Genomic DNA, 26,329 nt, shown 5'->3' on the forward strand with positions numbered 1-26,329 from the left:
CATACTAAGTAATGTGTACATTGCGAATGTGTAGTATATACAGGTACTGTATCTATTAATTCTCATAGAGCTCACAGTCTCCCCCTTCATCTGCTGTTCTCTCCAAAAGGCTAAACAATATTTTTTTTCTCTGCATGGCAACTATTGTGGTGCCCTGCTTTGCAACACATGCCCACCGTAAGGTGCATTGGGATGCCATTTAGAATGAATGGCAACGCAATGCACCAGCAGGTCCGGATTTTCCCACAAGGCCAACCAAGGACCGGCCTTGGGGCAGCAGGGAGTAGAGGGGCAGCAGGGGTGTGGAATCCCTTTCTCCTGATGCAGTTCCGGGAGCCTGGCGGGCAGTTGTTTTCTACATTTAGCCCTGCCCTGGGCAAGCAGAGCTAAATGTACAGCGGGGAAGCCGCTGCTTGTTTAGTACTAGTGATCCCGACGATGTTGCCGAGATCACTTGTATGCAACCTGCAGGTCTGCCATTCTCCATGAAGGGGGGGGGGGAGCCCTGTGCACCAGCACACCACTGTGTGATAGTGTGTGGTAAACACAGGGGTACCGTGTCTTTAGTGCAGCGCTAAAGTGTGGGAAGATGTGGCATTGAGACAGCCATGATAATATTACACTGGAGCAATCTATGTTATTTATTACAGTCAGGTCTGTGAAGTGGCTGGATGTCTACAGTAATATTTTAGAGTACACCACCATTGTGTCTGTGCAGTTTGCAATCACAATTGTGAAATGTTGAAGGCCAGTGTGACTTTGTGTGTGTGTGTGTGTGTGTGTGTCTCTAATTATTTTTTAATGGCATCATGTACTGCTCTTATGCAACTGTCAATGTTTTGGGAAGAACATGTGTTTCGAATGAGCTCCAGATTCAGATACATGGGGTATAGGCACTTTGGTCTTCAGAAGCTTTTCCTTACAGTTCTCTTTTAATAAACTTTTGTTTATGCCTACGGCTGCCATTAAATTACCAGTCAGACATTAATACACACAAGGGATGTTGTTTATAAACCATGTCTATAGCTCTGTGATTTGCATAAAACTTGCTATAATTTATAGAAAGAGAACAGAGTATGGCAGATTGAAGTTATTTTAATAATTACCTTCATTTACATGTTAGAATCCACGAGGAACACCAGAAGAACTGAGGTGTGATACACTTCAGAGGGGAGTTGTGATGTTATTGAAGCTTCTGTAGTACACACTGGAAGCTGGGGCAATGGCTAGAAATAATTCCCTGGAATTCATAATGAGGGTTGTAGACGCTCATTAGAAATGCTTCTCTCGCCTGTGCAACAAATGGTGCAACCTGTGACAGATTCGTGTAACTGTCAGTAAGATGTACAGGTGAAACTCGAATAATTAGAATATCGTGCAAAGTTCATTTATTTCACTAATGTAACTTAAAAGGTGAAACTAATATATGAGATAGACTCATTACATGCAAAGCAAGATAATTCAAGCCGTGATTTGTCATAATTGTGATGATTATGGCTTACAGCTCATGAAAACCCCAAGAACCCCAAATCCACAACCTCAAAAAGGTAGATTATGACATGCAATCAATAAAACAAGGATTGTACATAGAACAATATCGGACCTCTGAAAAGTACAAGCATGCATATGTACTCAGTACTTGGTTTGGGCCCCTTTTGCAGCACTTTCTGCAATTACTTTTGCACGATATTCTAATTATTCGAGTTTCACCTGTATATGCTTGACACAATTTACTCCAACATGGAGGAGGTCCTATTTACCGCTACTTTTTACTAGTGATTGCCTGAACACACCTGAGTTCGCTTCTAATTCGAACTTTCGAACATGGAACTCAATGTAAGGCTATGGGACCAGAACTCGGAAAATAAAATGTCCCCATTTTGAAGGCTTATATGCAAGTTATTGGCCATAAAAAGGGTATGGGGATTCGGGTACTGCCATGGGGGGCATGTATCAATGCAAAAAACATTTTTTAAATATACAGTTTTTAAAGCAGCACTGATTTTAACATTGCTTAAAGTTAAACAATAAAAATGAAAAATTCCTTTAAAAAACGTGCCTAGGGGGTCCCCTTAAACTGCCGGTGAAATGGTGGATCTGTACGATGTATAGAACCTGCTGCAGCGAAAATGACATTTATAAAGAAAAAAAATGCCATTTAAATTGCCGGTAATTGGTTTCCCTTAATCTTGTAAACAACTGCTTGGGGAGGCAACCTGTATGAAGAGGCCACATTTTAGGACACTCGGAACAAGGTAAGAGATTTTTTGGATAAATTCTGGTGTCCCTTTTGCAGACGTTGGATGAAAGTTACAACAAGTACTTTAAAATTGGGCCTTTAGTGTTGGCAGTGCCTTCACACCGTAACCCGTCAGTTATTTTTGACTAGTGCAGGATTGGACCCTGCTCTAAAAATTCAAATTATATTGACCTGTCATACACCTGTCTCCTTGTTGGCCTTTCAGACATGATGTGGGGCTTATTATAAAATGTTATTAGAGAATGTGGGATGGGAAATTGGTGCTTGGGTGCTATACTTTATCAAATGTGGTGCTTGGTGCACTATAAACTGTTGTACAATGGTTATTATAAAAACCCAAAAATTAAAAAAGAAAAAAAAAAGGGGGAACACCTGCGACACGGAAGGGGGAGCAGCAATTAGGCAGCAAAAGAACCTACTGCTGAAAAAAAGTAAAACACACTGCGGGCTTCAGCTGCCATTGTGATGTGCGGGGCTTCTGGTGTGTCCCTGTGCCTTTAAGGAGGTTGGGCTACCTCCTGGCAAGCCTGACCCCAATTCATCCTTTGCGTATATATATATGTTTAAAATGGAGGCTCTGATAGATTAGAGTTAGGACTACATTGCACAGAGGGGCCTCGACAAGGCAGTGTGGCTTCCACATACTGTATTTTACAAAAGTTGTGCAAATAAAACCTCTGTTTTTAACCCCGGTAGTTAGACAGTGTATTGTTTGCAGGCTGGCTGGTGAGTGTGCTGGGAAATTTTCGTTTTTAAAACATGCGACAAAACGCTCAAAACAAATGTGAATAGGGGCCATATAAATCAATGAACACTTTGTCACGCTCAAGACAAGTGAAAAGGGTTCCTTGTCTTAAGGTGCCCATACACCTTACGTTTATCGGACGAAACTTTTCGTCCGATGATCGAATAGTCGTACGATTTTCGTACGACAGCACCATCCTGCCCCGATGATCGCAAGATTAATTTAGCCGTAATTAACGAAAAGCACCTGGACGAAATGCGGTAATTGATTTGTCGTATTTTCGTTCGCGCATGCGCAGTGTAGATCGTACGACTTTTGACGGACGGAAACGCCAGCAACCTTACGACAAAACAAAAAAGTTTTCAAACATGCTTGACTGTCAAAAGTCGTACGATTGTACAGTAATGTCGGTCGGACACTGCAATGCACACATGCGATTATCGGACGAAAAGTCGTTCGCATACGAAAATTGTACGATAATTGTAAGGTGTATGGGCACCTTTAAGCGTTTGCCGGCACTGCAACTTTCCTTATTAGGACACTGAAAGTACACCAGCTGATTATGATGAACCTAAGTACTCCCAAACATCAGTCTGGAAAGGACATGGTGAAATGACCAGCTTTTTCTTCAGAACAGAAAATGGTCAGAATCTGCAACAAAGTTTGTTACAATGATCACCCAGAGGGGATTTTTTTCTGAACAAAATACCGGACCGAGCCCCCAAATGTTTCGCTTTGGACTACAGATCCAAAGATCAGCCCCTAAATGTAGAGCTTATCCCAAGGATGAGCCCAAATGTAAAGCTTGGCAAAACGTTATTTCTATTTGTTGTCTTTGTTCTTGCAGTAAAGCTCAGGAAAACGGACCCAGTAGCATTTAAAATACTTTATTAGGCAAAAATGCTGCGTGCACAAACGTAGTTACAGGAAATGTTTTTAACTATGTTTGTGCACGCAGCATTTTTGCCTAATAAAGTATTTTAAATGCTACTCGGTCCGTTTTCCTGAGCTTTACTGCAGAACCAGACAACACATACAAATTAAAGTTTTGCCTTTAGGTCTGGTATGAATTGGGGGGGACCATTGTATTGTTTCTGTGGACTGAGTGTTGAAAATCTTCTGGAAACACACTTCAAGTCGCTTAGCCCCCTGGTCACAGTGTGCAAATGCAACCAGGCGCGCATGCATGTTTTTGTGTGTCGCGTATAGGCCAGCCCATTCTTTTCAATGAGCTGCCCTATGCCCAGCAATCACACTAAAGAAGTCACTGCACCTTTTATCAAAACATATCGCACAAAAAACACGTGGGGGGAATTGATCAAAACTGGATCTGGAGCAGTTGCCCATAGTAACCAATCAGCTTCTATCTTTCATTTTCAAGAGAGAGAAGCTGAAGAGAAAAGCTGATTGGTTACTATGGGCAACTGCTCTAGATGCTGTCTGCTCCAGTTTTGATCAATTCCCTTATAGTTTGCTGCCATGCACTTTGGTTTGATTGTTTGGTGCAGCAACCTACTTTGTGGTTCCCTTAACACTGAATGGCACAACAGCACATCCTAAAAAGTGACATGCGTGAAAACAATCGCCTTCATACATGTTGCCACAGTACACAGATGTGAGTGGGGCTCAAGTGTGAACGAGGGCTTTTGCTTTGGATTTACATCTTTCCTCGATAGGTTTTCCGTTAAACTTGACAGAAATGCATCAAAATGTGTTCATAACGGACAAAAACGTGCCATGATGCATGTTGACATTCAATACATAGAAGTGAATTTATCAAAACTGGAACAGAGAGAATCTGGAGCAGTTGGCCATAGTAACCAATCAGCTTCTAGGTTTCATTTTACAAACTGACGATAGAAGCTGATTGGCTACTATGGGAGACTGCTCCACATTCTGTCTCCTTGTAGCACATTACAATAAACAGTGATATGCATGACAACACATGTTCAGATGTATTCTGTTGTGAAAATGCACGGGTGTGAATGCAGCCTCAGCTTTAGAATTGTCCATGTGTAGGAGATATGATTAAAAAAGTATGATAATTTAGATCAGGCAACCTCAGCGCTCCAGCTGTGGGGAAACTACAAATCCCATAATGTTTTGCCTCTGAGAATCATGCCTGCGTCTGCCTAAGTCTTGCAATGCCTCATGGGACTTGTAGTTCCACCACAGCTGGAGGGCTATGGTTGCCTAACCCTGGTTTAGATAGTCACACAGCCCATAGAGCTCCGTTCTCCAGTGTGTGAGTCAGGCAGGGAGGGCAGCCACAGCGGCGGCCTGTTTCTCGTGCGCTTATATTCGATGGTGCGTGGTAATGATGGCGGCGCTCTGGGAGACTTCCTTAGCTCCGGATACTCCTGCTCTGCCCTGCTGAAATGAATTGATCGCTTGTGCCAAACCTCCCTCTCCGTACTTTACATTGGACAGCTGACGTGCTGCATGCATGTAGCAGCCGGGGAACCGTCCGATCGGCCAGGATTTTCACGTTTTATGCCATAGGAAGGAGAAAGAGAACACCGGCACCATGGGCCTACTGGAGAGAGTGAAGAAGGAATGGTTTATTCTGGGGATCATACTGGTGATAACAGCTGCTAAATTGGAGCCGTCCATCGGAGAGATGGGGGGTGAGTGTGGACGGCGAGCACTGAGCTCATGTACGGTATGACGGTGCTGTGATCACCGGGGACGGACCGGCACTGCGATCATCGGCGTTATGCGGCATCATCGGTCACCGCTGTCCCGGTTTATCACATGTCACCGGGGTGTGCGGGGTTAATGGTCAGCTGTCCTGTGACTGATCTATATAGATAATACATGGAGATGACATGACCAGAGAAGGCTGAGGATGTGTTTACATGTACATAGGAGGCTGAAGTATGTAGATGACATGTACAAGGAATGCTGAGGATGTGTGTGCAGTATATGGACATAGAAGGCCGATGGTAGTGTAGGCGATATATGTACATAGGAGTAGAAGGCTGAGCATACACCAGGCTGGGCATTAGTGACACGTTGCATACCGATTAAGTGGCACTTCCGTGTCCTGTTCAGGTCGGTGCTCCTGTAGGATGTAGTCACATCGTACACATCTGCTCTGACAGGTCATTCAGGATCTGTACATCTAGTGATCTGTCATCGTTAGTACTGGAGATCTAGTTCTATGAACAGATCTGTGCTCTGTCTTCACATAGAGAGCAGTCTGTTAGCTGCAGAGCAAACTTCCAACTGGATGTTGAATCTGAATAAAGCTACGATCAATGACCATCCCTGGACACCCATCCGCCCTATGACCGCACACACAGCTTGGTCATACACTCTACAATGTGATTGTACAATCACCTTTAGCTCTACCGTCAATTGTGTAGTGCAAGGGCCTGCCTGATTGGATGCTAATTGAATGGGTTGTTAAAGCAGAATTCTGGGCAAAACCTTTATAACCCTTGCAGTGGGGCTACCTCTGCACTGCAAGGGTTAAGTGCTCATTTGTGTCTAGGTTCAAAAAAAAAAAAAAGTATACTCGCCTGATCCTTGGAGCCGACTTGTTCTCAGAGGTCTAAGGTCCCCTGAGTCATCACATCCAATACACTGGGTATAGGACATGAGGACACTGAGGGACATTTCAACACTGTAGTGGAGGAGGAGACAGGCTGGAGGGAGCGTTGTAACAGCTGGCCGGCTCCTAGGATCGGGTGAGTATAACTGTTATTTTTGCACCTAGACAAAAATGAGCACTTAACCCATGCAGTGCAGAGGTAGCCCCACTGTGAAGGCTAAGACAAGTTTTGCCTGGAGTTCTCCTTTAAGGATTGTACATTTTGGTAAGTCTAACGAAGACTGTACAATCAGATTGCGTAGTGAAGGTCTAGCTTTAAGAGGAACTTTACCCCCCCCCCCACCTTCCTTTTTTCTTCTTCTCGTTTTCCCATTTTAAAAAAAAAAACTTTCCCCCCCCCCCCCACCTTCATTTTTTCTTCTTCTCATATTCCCATTTTTAATGTTCGCTGGGTTATCTTGAAATACAGGTCCAGTGAATCCAGCATTGTTCTGCGCAAGCCAGGTTTCCGTGCTGCCATCTTACATCATGGTTGTTACAGGTTGTTTCAGCTTGTCCTTTGATGATACACATGCACCATGGCGTGTCATAAGGGGGGGACAGGCTGCAAGAACCAGGAAGTGACAACCGCCTTCCTGATGATGCACAGCAGCGCATGTATCATAGTGCACTCGAGGCTCCTGGGATGTATGACGTCAATATCCTAGGAGGTTCCGGGGAAATTGGATGAGAATTCTGGAAGTGCTGAGAAGGGTATGGGATGGGGGGATGAATGTCCAATTATGGTAGAGGTGTGTGTGTGTGTGTGTGTGTGGGGTGGAGTTCCATATTCAGGTTATTAAAGTGGACCTTGCAGGAAGACCATGCAAAGATCCACTTATTAGCTGGCCCTTAACCTCAGATAAAAAATACTTGGTTCAAGAGAGAAAAATACATAGAAAAAAAGTCAAAATGATTTACCTTACACCCTGACCTCCGATGTGCTCACCTAGGCTGGATTGATCTTACTACAACTTCTCCTGGGATCTGGAGACAGGTCAGCACAGTAGAAACTGGGGCAGAACCCCGTAGAAGGCCCAGTGATGTTGCCCTTAATACAGTAGGAGCCCAGAAGACGGTGTGGAATTTAAACGTCTTTTAGCACAGATTTGTTTTGTAGCTGTGTCTCTTTATCCCAGTGTTTCCAATCCAGTGATAGGAGGCTACTTAGAGGAACCTTAACCACGGGTAACTTACATCCAATACCTGGTTTTCTAGGTTATCTTTAAAACACTTACTCACACGGTCAATGGATCCGGCCTTATGCTGCTGTAGTCCATGTCCCGTGCTGTTTACATCATCAGGAGGCAGCTGCCTATTCCGGGTACTTGCAGCCGGCTCCCTGATGAAGTGTAGGGGCACACATGTAGCGTGTGCTAGATTGGCCTGAACCCTCCTGGGAAGCGGGACAGCAGTATCTCAGGAGGCTTCGGGCAGCTGGGGACCTCAGTCTTGCCTAGGTGAGGAAGGAGGAAGCATGGGCAGGACAAACAGAAAAAAAAAAAGGCACTTTTCCCCACCCCAAAAAAATCAATCTGCAATGTCATGAAAGAAGGAGCATTATTGTGGAAAGAAGGAAAAGTGGGTGAAGGTCAGTTTAATGGGCAGAGCCTGCATTGTCATGGAAGGTTCACTTTAACCCCCTTCCTGTCACCATTGACAGAAGCCCAGTCTTCTTTAGCATCACGCTCTCTTTCACCTGCTGATGGGTCCTTTCTGGAGTTTTCTTCTGTCCATGCTATACGAGTCCAAGAAGTGGGTTAAAGTTCAGAAAACGTCTTGTATTCTTTTCACCGAATACAAGATTTTCTCTGATTGGATGAGGGGAGATCGTTCATTTCACCAGCACCTCCTCCATTCACAGAACACCGTATTCAGTGAAGAGGACATGTTTTCTGAATGGCTGAGGTGGAGAACATGCGACCCGCTATCAGACCTGTACTACAGGCAGAATTGTACGTATCAGTGCCAATTGTTCACTGCGTAAAGTACTGTACAGGCTGAATAAAAGTGTAACCTTACCCGAAATGAGCAGCCACACATGGGACAGGCATGGATAGAGGTAGTTTCTTGTATATACATAGCAAATGTAGAAAAAAAAAATAACATTTTAAAGTGGTCCTGAATTTAAAAAGTGAAAGTTTCATATGGTATAGGGTGCAACAAGAAATGTTAAATGTGTCTAAGCAATTCCCTGAAAAATGAACCTTTTTTGTATTTGTTTGCTCCCGAAGAAAAGCAGTGCACTTCCTGGTGTGTGAAGGTGCCTCTCCTGTGTGCGATCTAGGGCACTGCTGCCTCTGACTGCTAGTCTCAGGACATTTTGAATAGGATTTGGTAATGTCATTATTGTGCTGCACACTGTTCTTCTTGCTGGAAGCTCTGACATGAGGAAGAAAAGCCCTGCCTCTACCAAGATGGTCACCTCCACACAGAGACACAGTACAGAACCTGATATGGTCAGTAATGGGGAAAACATCCGCTGTAGGGAGACCACAGGCAATACTGGTGACTAGCCCTTGGCCCCCTGCCTGCCCTTTTTTAGGACCAGTTTCAGTTCTTTAGAGACAGAAGTTTAGAACCCCTTTAAAAATGTATATTGGTGTTTTACCATCCTAATTCAGTGACCCCCCCCCCCCATTCCCCTCCTTTTATTGACCTCACAGTGATATTTGGAGTTACAGGTAGAAGTAAAAACCTGACTCGTGTTTCATCTTTTTCTCTTTGTATTCCAAACCTAAAAGAAAGTTTGGTCGGTGTTGGACTTTATAGGGCTACTTACCTGCGTTCCTTTGAGGATGTAGTGACACTGTCAGCTGTAACATGGATCCTTTAGCTGTGTTTCTTTGTAAGATACAACCAAGCATGCATATTTAGCCCACAGTCAAATATTTATGAGAAGTGTGTGGGGCAATGTGATTAAAACTTTTATGGGCTCTAATCATGTAATCGCTCATACAATATATGCCTGCAGCTGGCTGCTTTGACATAGAACTTAAACCTGTCATGGAATGCTTTCTAACTGACTCGCTGCATGAAAAGAACTGCTGCTTCTAACCACTCATTTAAAAGACTATTGCACATTTCATTCCCACTATGTATGTAGGATCTCTTTCTCCCTCTCCACCTCTCTTTCTGTCCCTTTCCAATGACAGCTGTTTTTTAGAGGGGATGTCCGTACACTTTACAAAGATGTTTTCTCACTTTCTGTTGTGTCTGCAGGGCAGGAGGTGAAAGTGAAGAGAAATCTCCCCAGTGGGGCAGGAAAGGCTAAACGAGCTCCAAAAACTGACCGGGGTTTTACCCTTCTGTCCAAAACTAAATGTTATTGTATTTAGTCATATGTTAGCCCAAAGCTGGACAAATCCCAAGAGCCAGGAAGCCAAAGCTCCTTAAAAATTACAGCTGGCTCCTAACTTCTCAGGCTTTCTCTATTTGTTGTCAATGGAGTTGGCTCTTAAATTTTTTTTTCCCTGAATTCCATATTAATTTGTCCACCCCTACGTTTGTGTCAGGCCCACCTTGCTGTCTTAGTTGTGGGTGTTGGTAGATGTTAGGAGGCTTCCGTATGCCAATTCAGAGCCAACCGAAGAGAGCAAATCCTTCTTTGGCCTATTCCAGTTTTCAGGTGCACACTTGCGTGGTTGTTGTCTAGTGACACATTGTGTTCATAGCAAGGGGACCGGGCTGGTGTTTTGTATTATAAAAGGCACATGCCCCTGGTGATTGGGGGGAATTCTGTTGCTCGGTTTGGAGCATGCAGCCCTCAGCTTAAAATTGGGCATTGGCATGGCGGGTGCAGCGAATAGGCACAAATAGGTTTAGAACCTCCCTTCTCTTAGTGGCACCCCATTGTGAGTGAGTGTAGCTGCTTTCCCTTGCCCATGATCTCCCCAGCAGTACATACTCATCTTTTCTTTGCTTCCCTGGCACTTCAGCCATTTTCCCATGTCTCTGTTGCTATAACTCTTTCTAGTCTTGGTTGCATTACCTATACAGCAGGGCTCGGCATATCCCAGGGGCCATGTCGATTAAAAATTGCATCCTGGCGCATGCTGCGCTCTGTGTCCTCTTCGATCACCACTGCTCTCCCCGCCTGTATCAGGACTGTAAGTTCCTTGTATGAGAAAAATCATGCAGATTTAAATCCTGCAAAGCTTGCACAGCTGGGCATATTGTATAGATGCTAAAAATTGTTTAATAGTTTTTGCATTTATACATCTGCCCTCCATGCATGATTGGCGGCCTTGCAACCCTATTGTAGAGCAAAAAACCAACCACTGTAGAGCATTTCACCAAATTGTTCTCTGGTTTGTTCGGTCAATAAGAAACAGGTAATACAGGCCTGTCATGTAGTGTCAGTGTGCCCCATGCAATTCTGGTGTCCATCCGATTGTTATGACAAAGCCTGGAAGTTATGTAAAGTTTGTTCCAACCAGTTTTAAGCTATAGCTGGCCTGTCCCACAGGTAACACAAGCCAAAAAATCCCAACCTCCACCTCCTAAGCTTAACTGTTTTGTTTCCTGTTAACTCAGGATGCAAGCAAATATGCTTTTTTTTTGTATTTTGTTCTCTGGACTCCTCACTGGGGTAATGGAGGTTCCCCCTTCTGAAAGTCGGGGATTCTTTAGTCTTGTAGACTTTCAAGGGTTATTTTGCTTCTGCTAAGTAAATATAAAGGCTGCCACTGCTAACCTCTTTTTCTAAAAATGAAGTATCTCCATTCGAGAACCTTGCATTCATTTCCTCTGAAGGGCAAGTGGTATGTTGACAAGAAGGTGTTCATTCCCTTATGCATCCTCCGGGAAGTTTTGGTGGCTCATTTCATGAATCGTATTGCCGGTGTTTTTTCTGAAGCTTTCTTTCACGATTACCACTGATGCCAGTGCCTGGGGTTTGTGCACACACTGTGGTTCTCTACATGCCCAGGAAATGTTGAACTCTTAAACATCTGTGCAATCTAAAAGCCTTAGACCATTAAGAAAGCCTTAAAGGGTTTCTTTTTATTTTGAACTCTGCCTTGAGTAAGTTCAGGTATTCTCAGACAATTCTACTGAGGTGGCATAACAACAATCGGGGTCAATAAAATTCCTTCTAACTTTGTTGAGATATCCTTGTTTAGACTTAAGCAAGCCTTTTGCCTTTTTACAGGCTTATCTGACTTTGAATGCATGTTTTTGGAACAGACTGTCAGTCAGAGTGGGGGTTGAAACCAGAAATGTTCTACTTGAGTAGAAAGATGGGGTATCCCTCAGGCTGGCTTAACTGCTTCTCTTAAAAGCGCAAAAGTCTGTTTTTTCTTTCCCTGAACTTAAATCATAACGGAATATAAGATTAAATGCATATCCATGTGATATTGGTGGCCTTGAGATTCAACTAGATTGCCCTACAAGCTCTATTCCATCTGAAAAGTCAAACATTTTCTGGAACAAAAAGTCATTCCAAGCAGCATATCGATCAGTTTCTGGTCTGTGAGAGTTCACATCAGAACTCCAATAAAGGTATCTTTCTGTCTTTTAGCATATATCATAGCTGTTCATGTTCTCAAGTAGAAGAGAGGGCTTTTCTTAATGGCCATGACCAATAATGTACCAGAGATCACCATCAACCAAAACCACATGTCAAGATAATAAGTCAATCCACAGATCTATGCAGCAGAAGTTGTATGCGACTCTTAACATTTACCGGAGTCTTGAGCCAAGTGTGGCCCCTCTTAAGCTCTCCTATTGGTCATGTAATGTGATGGCCAGCTTCATTGACCAGTAGAAAAAGACTGAAGAGCATCCTCTTTGTATTATAAAATCTTATTTAGCGTGTTCCTTATGCAGCAATAGTTTTACTAAATCTTTTTATGTTTACAAGGAGCTGGAAAGAAGGGGCTTGCAGCACTTGTTTACTGTATTTTATCGAGGTAGTTATTAGTTGATTCGTCAGCCAATATGATTGGATAGAATGTGATAGGTAAAGCCGCAATCCTCCGTGCTCACCCTAGAAGCAATTATGCTGTTCAGTTGTATATAATGGCATGTGCCTGTTCTTTAGACTTGAGTGCATTTAATCATTTACAGCTGTTGAAGGCCATCTTACATTTCCTTTAAGGTTGTAAACGTTTCCATCCACCAGGAAATATGTTAACAAACTTGTATCTTTTAACTCTTTAAAGCTGAACTCCAGGCAGCTATAAACGGCACATTAGAGAGAAACTGAACTCTGAAAGCTGTACCTAAAAAGCAGGCAGTCAGAGTGTAAAGGACTAGTCACTAGGATAGTTTCCCTATATGGTGGTGGCCAGCTTTGGTAGAAGAGGGCTTTACTTCCTCATGTTAGAGCCTCCAAGCAAGGGGAACGGTATGCAGCATGGCAGTGACATCACCACATCTGCTAGCCTTAAGAGGCAGTAGTGCCTTATATCTCATACTGCAGATAGACAGCTATGACATACCTCCCAACCATCTATTTTTACATGGGACTGTTTCACAATTTTGAACTAAATCCCACAGTTAATTGCCTGTGTCATATGACTACATTACCAACTACAGCCGCTTTAGCAATCCTTTTAACAATGTTTTTCAGTTCAAAATAGTGCAAGTGATGTTATTAATAATGGCAAAACTAAGCCTGATATTCCTACCTTTTGCAGCCTATGTAAAAAAGGCTTGGGACCTGTTTTATTAGAAGAGTACAACGCAGCAATTGTTTATACACGTACTAAGCATTTGCTGGGGAGCTTCTTATCTTATCTGAACAACATCAGTGTACTATAGATTATCTGTACACCTTAATATAAATATAGATAACCTGGACCCAAGATTTACACTATTTGCATACTTACATTGCATACCTCTGCTCTAGTCTTTTATATTGTATATTAGCTCCAGTGTGTATTTACCCTCCTTTTCTCCTGCCGGAATATTTATAAAAGGAATCTTGCACTAATTTTATAGTTGGTTAGGTAGGTTTTTTGTAGATGATGAGTTGAAGTGACTGCAAAGGTTGCTTACCACCTTTGCAAGGACAGGCCATCTCAAGGCACTCTAGTATGTGAAACCCTCTGGTGCTATGCATTTTTGACAAGTGTAGTGTACTATACATATTGTATTACAAGATATAATTTTGGTCAGTGATTATAGTGATTATGTATCGAGAAGGTGGATAAAGCTGTCAAGCCAAAAATAGAACATAGTGGTGTCCCTTGCGTCATGGCTATGCACTGTGGCAGGGATGTGTGAATCACAAGGCAGGGAAGACATTTAGATATTATTTGTCAATTAAAACTGTTCAAATATAAGTATTTTAATTGTGAATTTAGTTTGCCTAGAATTCTGCCTTTTAAGATGGAAAAATGAAAAACCTCAATAGCGTTTATAAGCTTACTGAGTTGCACCTTTTTCCCTTCTTCTGATATGTCACGTGCCTTATCTCTCTGGATTTGGACAAACAGGATTATCTGCATTCTTTAACATATGTAGGGACTGAATGTCTTTTTAACATTTCTTTGGGAAAAATAATATGGGACACTGCCCAAACACTTCTATTTTTCAGTTGTTTTAGAAGTTAAAATGTTGCAACTAGAGAGGAGCAAGTTAATTTGCCCAGTTAGAGATAAAACCTGGATAAAACCAATATCAATGGCAGAGATCTATGATATTTTTGTAACATTATAGCCCTACAGTCACTGACAAACAATTGCTAATCATTTGGAGTGTGACTGCTCTTATTATCAGGGTTTTTTTGTTTTCAGGGAGACTAAGGGCTTGATCACTTTAGCAGCCACGTTCAATCACATGGCAGCTGATGTGCGTGTGCCTGGACAGTGCCAATGCGCTTGATCGAGCTAAGTCGCAGTGTTTCTTTTGTTAGAACTTTTTATTGATATGTCACAAGTGACATTTCATTAAGTTCTGTGGGCTCACCACTGCATGCAAATGAGTATACCGCAAAAAGATTTTCATGCCGTACTTTCTTAAAGCGCGCACTACTAGAACGGGGTGGTGTGAACTGTCACCATCCAAATTGCCTTGTCTTGCATTCAGGTTGCGCTGGAAGAAAAGGCCAGTGGAGCCCGAACACAGAATGTGGGAATTAGCTCTTAGGCATTATTACCCCGAGACCTAGCAAAATTTTATGGGTCACATTTAGGGCATGTTAGTCACAAAGGTATTGATGTGGAGGTGGACAGAGTTAGGCTAACAGTTAGGGATAATTTCCAGCCACCACCTGCCTGGCTCAAATGAGTATACCACGAAAAGATTTTCAGACATCAGTCAAATTTGGATGACAGAGAGGGGAGGTGGCGGGCACAGCTCACTCTAGAGAGGTGGAACCAGCTGTCAGTCATATAGCGGGTGGATCCCAACAATATTGTCGGGATCTTTCCTGGCTGCAGTGCGGCCTTGCACTGTCAGCATATAGCGGGCAATAGCCCACTATATGCGGACTTTGGGTGACAGGAGTACATTAGTAATTCTACTCCTGTGACCCAAAAGAACTATAGCCAAAAGAAAAGGTTAGGCCATTGTTCTATTTCATTATGTCTCACTGTAGCCAAAAAAAAAAGACAACTATGTTATAATATAAATCCAAAACTTTTTTTATATTTGCTGCCTGTTACTTTCATATAAATTGTTTGCTTATCAGCGAGTCAGATAAATATACAGTAATACCTCGGTTCATGAACGCTTCTGTTCGCGAACAATTCGGTTCGCGAACAGGAAGTTCAGCAAAAGTTTGCTTCCGTTCACGAACTCTAAATCGGGTGACGAACATGACTGCGGCCATCTTCCCCGCTCTGACACGTGGTCGTGACTTCCTCTAGTCCAGATCGCGGTTGCAGACAGACCTGTGCACACTTGCTGTGAAACTTCTTTGTTTGCTTTTTAGCACATACAGTACTGTACACCGGGCCAGATTTCCCACAAGGCCAACTGAGGCCCAGCCTTGGGGCAGCAGGGGTGTGGAATTCCTATCTCCCGACGCCTAGGACCCGCTGGGCGGGTAGTTGTTTTCTACATTTAGCCCTACTTTGGGCAAGCAGGGCTAAATGTATAGCGTGGAAGCTGCCGCTTGTTTTGTACAAGTGATCCCGCCGATGTCGCAGCTTGCATACAGGGGGACACATTGAGGAACCTGGCATTGGGGCAGCAGAGAGGGTAAATCCGGCCCTGACTGTACAGTATTATTCAATCCAGCATGGCTCCAAAGAAACTGCAGAGCAAGCAAGGTGGTAAAAAGGAAGTGCAGAGCAGTAATGAATTTACATTATGGTTCAGAACAGATTAACCTCATTTACATTGAACCTTATTGGAATATATTTAATTCTGTTCGACCAAAATCGGTTCGCGACCACGTTCGTAGGTGTCAGAATGGATTAAACTTATTTACATTAAACCTTATGGGAAAATTTGATTTGGTTCGCGAACAGAATCGTGGAACGAATTGAGTTCATGAACCGAGGTACCACTGTTCTAGAAAAGTAACGACATGTTCCATTTTTCTTTTTTCTTCATAGCGCTATGATTTCTAAATTGTACAGGATTAATGTATTCAAGTGTTTGTCCTTGCATTGCTGCAGAAGTAATGATGACTCAAACGTTTGCCTATGAGTTCCTTGTTGGGAAGAGGTGAGGTGAATAGAGTCGGCCTAGGTCAAATCCTATAAGCTCATGATTCATAGAAATAAGGTAGAGAAACAGAAGCATTTTTGTATTCAATCTGGCAGAGTTTTTCTGTTTGTTGGCCAACTGGAAACTTTATTTTTTATAAACTGTTTTTTATGATCTGAGTTGGCTCTTGTTATTGATAAATCCGTCCCACACCCACATTTTATACACTTTCCCTTTTAGTAATGCAAGTCCAAATAACATAAGCTAATCTAACTGATTTTGGCTATGTATACTATACTACTTTACTTGTATTCTCTTGAGTCTAGTTCATATTAATGCTGCTGTTTTTTGTTGCATGTGTTTTTTCAAATAGTTTAGCAAGTAACTAATCTGTTAAAGGAGACCTTATGGGGTTAAGGCTTTTCCCTATAGTTCTCCTTAGGGTAACGGGAGGACACAAACTAGCATCCTCCCATCACCCTAAGCTCAGTACAGCTTACGGTATGCTGAAACGCCGCAGTATACCGTGAGCTACTGCTCGCGGTATACTGAGACGCCGCAGCTGAAGCGGATCCCGACAATTATGTCTGGATCCGCCCAGCTGCGTGACTGACAGCTGGCTCTGCCTATCTAGAGGCAGAGCCAGCTGTACCCGCCCCCTTCCCGTCCATTCCGCCAGTCAGCATTGGAGGGGGGAATCCAGCCCCTCCCCTGTCACGGCTCTGTGCCGTGATAGGATCGAGAGGTGAGTGAACGCCGGTATCTGTTCGCTCACCTCCCGATCTACTGAGCCGACCTGTGACAGTCTCATTATCACAGGTTGGCTAGAACTATGAGGTGAGTGAAAAGCACTCACCTCATAGTTCTCCTTTTAAATAGAAGCATTATTGAACAATATTACAGCATATCTAAACGCAAAAGCAAAAATGTAATATATACTATATTGCAGGTTACCAACACTTTGATGTGGTGGCTGCATTTAAAAAAAAATATATTTTAGGCTTTTTATTCTTTATTTTCATCTGGTGATCCTGCCAGTTCAGGGGTCTCAAACTCGATTCACTCGGGGGCCACTCGACTATTTTCTTTTCTCCCATGGGGGCCGCTTGCCAAATTTCATACGTTTAAAATAAATTGTCATTTATATCCGGTATGGTACTACGGACACTAATACACACACAATAAGGCCCTGTTCATATCGGTAGGTTTAGGTGCGATTAGGGATTCCTGCATCAGGAACTTGCATTTTTCTGAAGCAGGAATAGCTATTCTGGCTTTTACAAGCGCCAGCTGTCACCCATTCAAGTCAATAATCAGATGACAGCAGCTTCATGTAAACGCCTGCACACCGTGTGTAATGATATGTGATATTATTACATGCGGTTAGAAAAAACTCTCCCTGGATGCACTATTGATGTGTCCAGAGAGAGTGATTGATTCCTAGCCGAATATAATCATATCACATATCATTACATGCTGTGTACAAGTTTACAAGGGACAGAGCAGACTGCAGCAGCTGTCCATCTACTAGCTTGGAAAAAGGAGGAGCTGGGAGGGGGTAGCAGGGGAGTGTCCTGCCTTGCTGTGCCTGTGTATTTGAGGAGACACACACAGCTTTCTAGCACACTCAAGGGTGACTCCATAGGACCCTGCAAGGGAAAGGAGCCACCCTTAAACAGGATATGAGGGCCAATGCTCAGGGGACCAGCTGATTCTGCAGGAAACTAAAACTTTTAAACATCAAGGAACAGCATCCATTCTAAGTGATTTCATCAGCATTTCAAATAGCTTAAACAATTGACTTATCACTTTTAATTTTATTTATTTTTTTACCATGTTTCCATAATGTTGCCCATGCTTCCCTGAAAAATCAAAAAACACTGTCCTTAGTATTATATATATTAATGTTGAATGCATTGCCCAAGTCTTCACCTGCACAGATTTTGCTTGCGATACGGTTGGCTTACCAGGACATTTCTCTTAGCTGCTGATGGACAGGAGAATAAAATGCAGATAAAGCCATTTCATACTGCCGTGTAACCAGTGACTAACCTTCCCTAGTGAGCTACAACATGACTAAATCCAGAATATAAGCCGGGGCTGTCACTTTCAACTGAGCTGAAGGGCTCGCTGACCTGTATTGTGAGGGTTGTCTTCTATTGTTTTGTCAGCGCTGAGGATACATTTCCCAGCCTGATGCGTAGCAACACAGCTCAGAAAATGGGTTGACAAATATTCAAATTGTTGTCCAACTTAAGCTGCAGCTGAGATGTCAGACTTTGCTCTAGGCTCAGTGCATTTCCATCATCTTCTAAAACAAATAACCAGGTATTATGTTATTTCGGTTTTTTTTTATAGCATCTAAAAAAAAATGCTTGCAATTTTTGGAGGGGGGATCTCTGATAACAGTACAGCAAGGAAAGTGTGTGCATGGTTTTTTTTTTCCCCCCCATTAAGATACCTGGCATTTAGCAGCAGATAAGGGTGAGGCTGGGGGATTGAGTTGACCCAACATATAGGGCAATGGTTTTCAACTTACAAGGTGTAGGGGGCCTCAACTGTGGCACCTGCAAAGAGACAATATAAGACTATCAGAGACTACAGACACAATGGAGGAGGTGATCAGAGACTGCAGACATGCTAGAGGAGGTGATCAGAGACTGCAGACATGCTAGAGGAGGTGATCAGAGACTGCAGACATGCTAGAGGAGGTGATCAGAGACCGCAGACATGCTAGAGGAGGTGATCAGAGACTGCAGACATGCTAGAGGAGGTGATCTGAGACTGCAGGGAAAGTAGATTAATTAATCAGAGACTGCAGACACTAAAGAAGATGGTCAGAGACTGCAAACATGCTACAGGGGTGGTTGGACACTGATGAGACACTACAGGAGATGGTCAGAAACTAGTTATATGCCACCTGAGACTGCTAGAAAGTACGGGCATTAACATACTCTATCAATAACTGAAATAAAAGTATTGTATACTTTTAATAATAAATGTAACAGACAATACACACTACTCGAGCGACTACTGTGTTAAATGTGTCACAGAGTAAAACAAATTGCAAACTTCTGAGTTTAGATGATGGCTGTGTTAGAAAATGTCCTATGGAAAGAAAAAGATCTAATGTGCCCTTTTTTGATATTGTAGCCTTCAGAAGAATTCACAAGGTTTATTTGCCTCTACTCTGCTGATACATATTTGTGTATTGTTTGTTTTTCTAGGACCATTGAAGCCTGAAATTACCATTACATATATTGCTGTGTCAGCCATATTCTTTAACAGTGGACTGTCCTTAAAAACAGAGGTATGTAATACAACATTTCTCCTATGGGATGGGCATGTCAATCTGTGGTGTAAACATTTTGAGCTGTACTTATTGAAGTGTCTTTAATGTGAACTGTCTGTCTGTAGTAAGCGATGACCACATTGGGAGAATTGCAGATTGTCTCTTATTATTATTATTATTATTATTATTATTATTATAATTTTTTTTTTTATTGCACCTCCATATTAACTGGGTCATGTTTTAAAATCTCTGTATTGCTCTCCTTCCAGACCCGATTTAAGTTATCCATAAGACTTCATTAAGCCAGATATGCTGTACTGGGAGTGAACAGGCCACAAAATGATCTGGGTGTTAGCTTTGCTATTTTACAGTCACATTATGCATTCATCCAGACAGCAGACAGACAATTATCATTTGTTTGAGTACAGAAAAGTCTAGAGATATCCTTCCAGAAATAGGAAGCAATGTGACTAATGTGAGCATCACTTAAAATTATTGGACCATATGTACCTCTTGTTGAAGTTGCCGAATTGTTGAGAACTATCAAGAAAATGAGCATTATCACATTTACTCTAATGTACTCCTCTTCCAGTTATTTATTCATTCATTGTTTCTTTATCGCATAAGAAAGTTGGTATCTGCCTCCTGTGTGGTCTATTTATCCACCATACTGAGAAGAAAGAGCTTGGCGGTACCTCGGGGGAGGGTGCAGAACAAAGACAGGATGATTCCTTATCTGTTGTCCTTTCTGTGATATCTAACTTTCTTTGGCCTCACAAGTGCACCTAGACTCTAATGCAAGTTTGCTGATATGGCAGCCTATCCTTGGGAGTTAAAGTAACCTTACCTTTTTATACAGGTACATGTTTGTACATATGTGTGTGATAAGATTCATGATAAGATTTACTCTCTATCAAAGATTTTTCCTGAAGCTTTTGAGGCTTAACAGCACTCAGCAGAGCACAATGATGTGGGAATGGGTTGTCAGCTACCAGCTACATCTATAAACTACCTGCATGTAAATCTTTGGTGAAAGTTAGAGGTTCCCAGTGATGCCTCTTTAAGTAGCTATTAGATAATTCAGAAATTATTATTATTATACAGGATTTATATAGCGCCAACAGTTTGCGCAGAACTTTACAATATAAGGAAGACATTACAATACAATTCAAGACGAGATGGTAAGAAGGGCCCTGCCCGTTAGAGCTTACAATCTAAGGGAGGGGCAAGTGGTACATGAGGAGGTAGCTGTGTGGGGATGAATTGTTTGAGAATGTGATGGTTCAGTGGTTAGGTTGAGGTGGGATAGACTTCCCTGAAGAGATGAGTCTTAAGGGATTGCCTAAAAGCAGCCAGAGTGGTAGATAGATGGACAGGTTGGGGTATAGAGTCCCAGAGGATGGGAGAGATGTGAGAGACTCTAGTGAAGTCCTGGAGGCGAGCATGGGAGGAGTTGATGAGGTAGCTAGAAAGCAGGAAGTCTTTTGAAGAGGGGACGGTTAGCGTGATACTTTGAGACAAGGTTTGAGATATATCCGGGGGCAGAGTTGTGGATGGCTTTGTAAGTGGTTAATATTTTGGATGTTATCCTTTGGACGATTGGAAGCCAGTGCAGAGACATACCATGAGGTCAGTTTTTGAAAGTTTGAGCTTTAAGAAATGTTATGACATCCAGACTGATATGTCAGTTAGTAAGTTAGTGATACGTAAGGAGACTGAGGGGGCGAGTTGTGGAGTGGAGAGATATATTTGAGTGTCATAAGCATAGAGATGGTACTGGAAGCTATGTGAGGTGATCAACTGACCAAGAGAGGAGGTGTGGATAGAGAAGTGAAGGGGTCCAAGGACAGAGCCTTGGGGGACCCCAACAGAAAGGGGAAGAGAAGAGGAAGATGTAGATTTGTAGGTTACACTAAAAGAGCACTTAGGTAGGAAGAGAAACATGGGAGAGCAGAGTCTTGAGGAGCAGTGGGTGGTCAACTGTGTCAAAAGCAGCGGAAAGGTCTAATAGCAAGAGTAAGGAGTAGTGGCCATTGTTTTTAGAAATCAAGTGAATGGGCAAATCACACAGTTTTTTTTAATTTAATTTATTCTCTTGGCTATATGTTGATTTTGTCTAGTCTTACAATTTCTCAACCTATCACACTTTTCCAGCATCTGGTAATGTGCTTTTTAAACCTAAATTTTCTTAGACTGTCTTATTGCAGCATTAAAAGTTTGCTTTGAAGGACAACTGAAGCTTTGGTTCAAAATCTATATTATGAGCTTATTAAATCATGAGTATAAATGCTGTACCGTTTTCCCACATAAAGTAAGACTTTGCTGTGATGCACTCGGGTGTAGAAATGTAAAAAAAAAAATACTTGTCCAAGGGCTAAAGGGGGGCCTGAATCTACTTGTCCTTCATGACAATCTCCAAAAAATAGTTTTAATCAAAACTAGGAATGCACCAATATCGTTTTTTCAGTATCGAGTACGAGTACTGATATTTTGCTTTCGGTACTCGCCGATACCGAATACCAATGCCGGTGGTTCCGCTGGCATGGAGCAGGCTTCCCGGGTAATCAGGAAGCCGGGCAGCGGGTAATGATGTGCCGCCCGACTTCCTGATTGCCAGAGAAGCCGGCTCCATGCTGTTTGGCCTGCTTGATTGTGATTGGCCGGGAAACTTGCTTTCCAGCCAATCGGCATCGAGCCGGCTTCTCGGCCAATCAGGAAGCCAGGCGACGAGTAATGACCTGATTGGCTGGGAAGCCGGCTTTCCAGCAAATCAGCAAGGAGCCGGCTTTATGGCCTAACAGGAGGTGGGTCATTGCTTGCTGCACAGCTTCCTGATTGCACGGGAAGCTGGCTCCATGTTCCCCTGCGGCACTGCTGGTCAGAGGAAATTTTCCTCTAGCCATAAGTCCCAGTATCGGGGAAGGTATCGGGCGTTTGGGTGAGTACAAGTACTCGCCCAAATACTCAGTATCGGCACTGATACTAGTATCGGTGCATCCCTAATCAAAACCTATTTGACTGTGCTAAATAGAGCTGCTCACTGGTCAGCACGGTCACCTGACCAATGTGTGCTTGCAATTTCTGAGTGAAATTAAAAATGCATAGGGCGGGACTGCGCTGGACAGCAGTACGGGGTACAGATAGTACACCCATATTGGCAGAGCGGGGGGACTGTTCGTCGAAAGATAGTATAGCGCGGGGGGAGTTGGAAGAGACGGGTCCAGATTTAATCGAGTAATTCCACTTTCCCATATTACCTGGGAAAGTGAACCTTTAATGCACATTGTGTTTTGAGTTTTGCTGCCTGGCTACCACAATGGAATGGTGGCAGCACTCAACGCACAATGTCCTACGCATGCGTTTATTTGTATGCAGATGGCGGGGGCAGCGGGGTTGGTTTTAATTTAATTTACTTATCACTTTTCTTTTTTTTTATAATTATTTATTTTTTTACTTTTTTTTTGCACTTAATTTTATTCCTATCACAGGGGCTTACAAGCCTCTATGTGATCATTTGGAGGTGACAGGTTCTCTTTTATGGAACCTGCCCTCCAACACAGAACAGATGTTCTGTGCAGTTCCTGACAGCTGAGACAGGTGGCACTGTGATTACAGCGCTCCGGTCTCAGTGATCACACAGAGCAGATGAAGAACGGACATTCTTCGCCTGCTCTACACTTTCTATGGCTGAGCCGTTGTGCCGTGGTCTCGGGTCACCCAGAAGAGCGGGGGACCCTGAAAACCATGGCGGGGGCTGTGGGCAGAAACATTTGCTGCTGCTCATTTTGATAGAAGTGATCTGATCAGATCACTTGTACTAAACGAGCGGCGGCTCTCCGCTGTACATTTAGCTTTGCTTGTCTGAAGCAGGGCTAAATGTGCAAAAAAACGATGCGCCCGAAACTGCACGTCCCGGGCGTCGGGCGATAGGAATTCCACACCCCTGTGCACAGGTTATGCCGAGCTTGTGCACTGAGCTGGGCATGTTCTGTTCAGTGTACAGGGAAAGAAATGCTGACTGACAACTAGATGCTTTTATGGTAGAAGAGACTTAACCAGTCTCCTGCTTCCTTTCTTTCCTTCTGAAAAACTTCTAACTGAGCACCTACCTGAACTGCTTCTGCCTCTGCCAGTCCATGAGCTTGGGCAGTGTGTGTGTCTGCCTGGGCAGCTTACACCTCTGCCTGTACTGTTGCTTGTGCAGCTTGTGCTTTGATGGCTGCTTCCCTCCTAATGAAGTACGTTTCCACTTTAGCTTCTTTTGCAATTAGTTACTGTTAGTTGACTAGTCTGTGAGAATCACTGAGAGCAGGATCTTAACAATTATTGGTGTGAGCGGGACCTACGTGCTCTAAGGATGTCTTAGAAAGCATGGGGGAAGTATAGTAGCAGGACGCAGTTTCATTTAGTTGTGATATCCAAACAACATGGAGCCGCCTTCCTGGGCAATCAAGAAGCCGGGTGGCTCCATGCTAGCAGAAGTACTGATATCGGTACTCTGTATCGGCGCGTACCGAAAGATAAATATCGGTACTCGTACTCGATACTGAAAACCCGGTATCGGTGCATCCCTAATGTAATGACATCTTCTCAAACCCAGTTTGTGTGGACTGTATGGTCACTTGCTCTCTTGCCACAATCCACAGGCATTTTAACTTCTCAGTAAGACCCAGAAGTTGAATCCAACGTAGTTTACTTCGGATAAGTGCAGTACAGTGTATGTGTTTTTCCAGTCTTTTTAAGTGTAAGAAGACAAGGACTTTACCTAAATCCAGAAGAGGACTGGAGGCAGGTGGAGAGCAGAGCGTTTTTTGGAGACAGCACCAGAGACAAAGTGCTTCAATTAAAGCTTTTTTTTTATTTTGTAAAACGCTTTATATATATTTTTGTTAACCTGGAGTTCCACTTTCTCTACTATATAGGCTAAAATAATGACGTCAGTCTGCTGCAGGTAGGTAGAAGCATTTCCCCAGTCTCTTCTCACCAAGTTTTTAGATTGCAATATTGTAACTTTGTAGTGAGATGGTGAAAGGCTGCAGCAGGAGATGATCTGTATAGGAGATTTGTCATTACAGCCAAGAACTGCGCACACAGTGGGATTTACAAAATTATGTAATCTCTGAGCCAGCATATTGGTAAATGATGCCTAACTAAGATTGTACCGTCTCTCTGGCAAAATGAAGGAAAGCATTGTCAGGGGAATAAACCTTTAAGCTTTGCACTGACACATTACTAAGCAATCGTGATTAATGTATAGAGCTGCAGATAACGATTATTTTCTAAATCGATTAGTTAGCCGATTATTAAGTTCGGTTAATCGGATAAACAATAAAAGTTTAAAAAATGGCTCCAGTGATAATATATATCTCATGCTAGATCCACTTTAACTGGTTATAATTATTTGAAGCTTTTCTCGTTTTAAAACTGAGGTTCTACTTCTAGCAAAGGCACACAACCATGGTTGTTCCTGTTCTGTGTAGCATTACCGCTTTAGTTCTGTATTTCTGTATTTCCATACACCTTTTACTAATCTTATCTGTTTGCTGACTTGCTCTATGGTCATATGCTCCAAAAGCAGGAATGGTCACAGGTGTGTTTTGTTTCCAGTGGAAAGGTAACTGGGATCCCAACTTCACAGGCTCTTAACTCGGGTAGCCGCCAGTCTAATTACGGTGTTTAATTCAATTTACAACATGTTATGTATTTTTCCCTTCTTGATTCCAAGCCATTAAATTGGCAGGAACATCGTATTACAGATAGGCAGCATGCATGGGAATGTTAATGGGTCTGTATGATACCACAGCTACAAATGAAGCTTGGAGACAAATTGCGTTTATTTATCTGAACATCTCCAGAGGATGGTTATTAAAGCACAGCAAAAACCTCAAAATCCTACAAATGTAATTCATGTACCAACAGGGAAAATGCAGAATGGAAAACGGTATAATAGATGTCAAGTAAGAAGCAGACTGAGAAATGAAAAGTTAAATATTTGTGCAAGAAATACATGCATGTCTTTATTTTCACCGGCAATCATTCGGCCTATTTCCCATGTTGTTTGTTTTAATATATCCTGAAAGCATTTTATATCCCGGCATTCAGGAAATCTATATTTTGTTAGACACGGAGGGGCCTGCACTTCCACAGAGTGAGCTTAGTGTAATCTAGACCTTATTTGTGCCATCTGTAGTGTCCCACGCGTATACATGAAATTAATTTTCACCTTATTTCCTATGGTTCATTCTGTTTTACGGGTAAACCTGTGAACTTACAGCTTGTTTCAGTGTGAAAGATGATTATTGCTGTACTTACTGTAGCACAATATTCTAGAGTGCTTTGCAATCAACTTGTCCCATGGTGGGCAGAAAGATAAGTAAGGCTTGTCATACACAAGCAGCCTGTTGGCTAGTATGTTTAAAGGAGAGCAGGTGAAAACTGCAATTGCCTTCAGAAAATGCTGGTTGCTTGGCTATCTAGTTGATCAATGTCTTTAATACTTTCTGAGACAGGACCTGATTCCAGTGCGACTTTCAAATATGTGTGCTTGCTGCGGATCAGTCACTCAGAAAACTTGAAACCACTCCAATGTCCAGTGTAATCTGTCTTGGATCCTAAAAAGGGCACTATTCACACCACTGCACTGCAGTAACACACGCGTTAGTGCTCTGCAGTGTTATTCATTGTGAATGACACCCAAAGCACCTGCACAAAACGGCTGTATTGATGAACCCTGCAGCATTTGGTAAGGCACTGCTCTGCTTTGGGGTGTGCTAGCAGAAATGCAGCCAGTCCAATTTTTGGTTCGTTGTGGCTCCATAATACTTGACATAATGT

The 26,329-nt window shown here is 42.8% G+C and overlaps 1 protein-coding gene across 2 annotated transcripts in view; it reads left to right on the top strand.

Moving 5' to 3' along the window:
• The first annotated feature begins 5,284 nt into the window (after positions 1-5,284).
• SLC10A7 (solute carrier family 10 member 7) overlaps positions 5,285-26,329 on the top strand; it is a 160,264-nt gene continuing 139,219 nt past the window's right edge. For both annotated transcript variants that reach the window (XM_018552974.1, XM_018552975.1), the window contains exons 1-2: positions 5,285-5,632; positions 19,431-19,513. In XM_018552974.1, coding sequence (XP_018408476.1) covers positions 5,533-5,632; positions 19,431-19,513 — 183 coding nt within the window. In that variant the 5' untranslated portion in view covers positions 5,285-5,532. The remainder of the gene's footprint in view (positions 5,633-19,430; positions 19,514-26,329) is intronic.

This window comes from Nanorana parkeri, unplaced genomic scaffold (assembly GCF_000935625.1).
Source record: "Nanorana parkeri isolate BGI_ZX_2015 unplaced genomic scaffold, ASM93562v1 scaffold104, whole genome shotgun sequence".
Taxonomy (NCBI): domain Eukaryota; kingdom Metazoa; phylum Chordata; class Amphibia; order Anura; family Dicroglossidae; genus Nanorana; species Nanorana parkeri.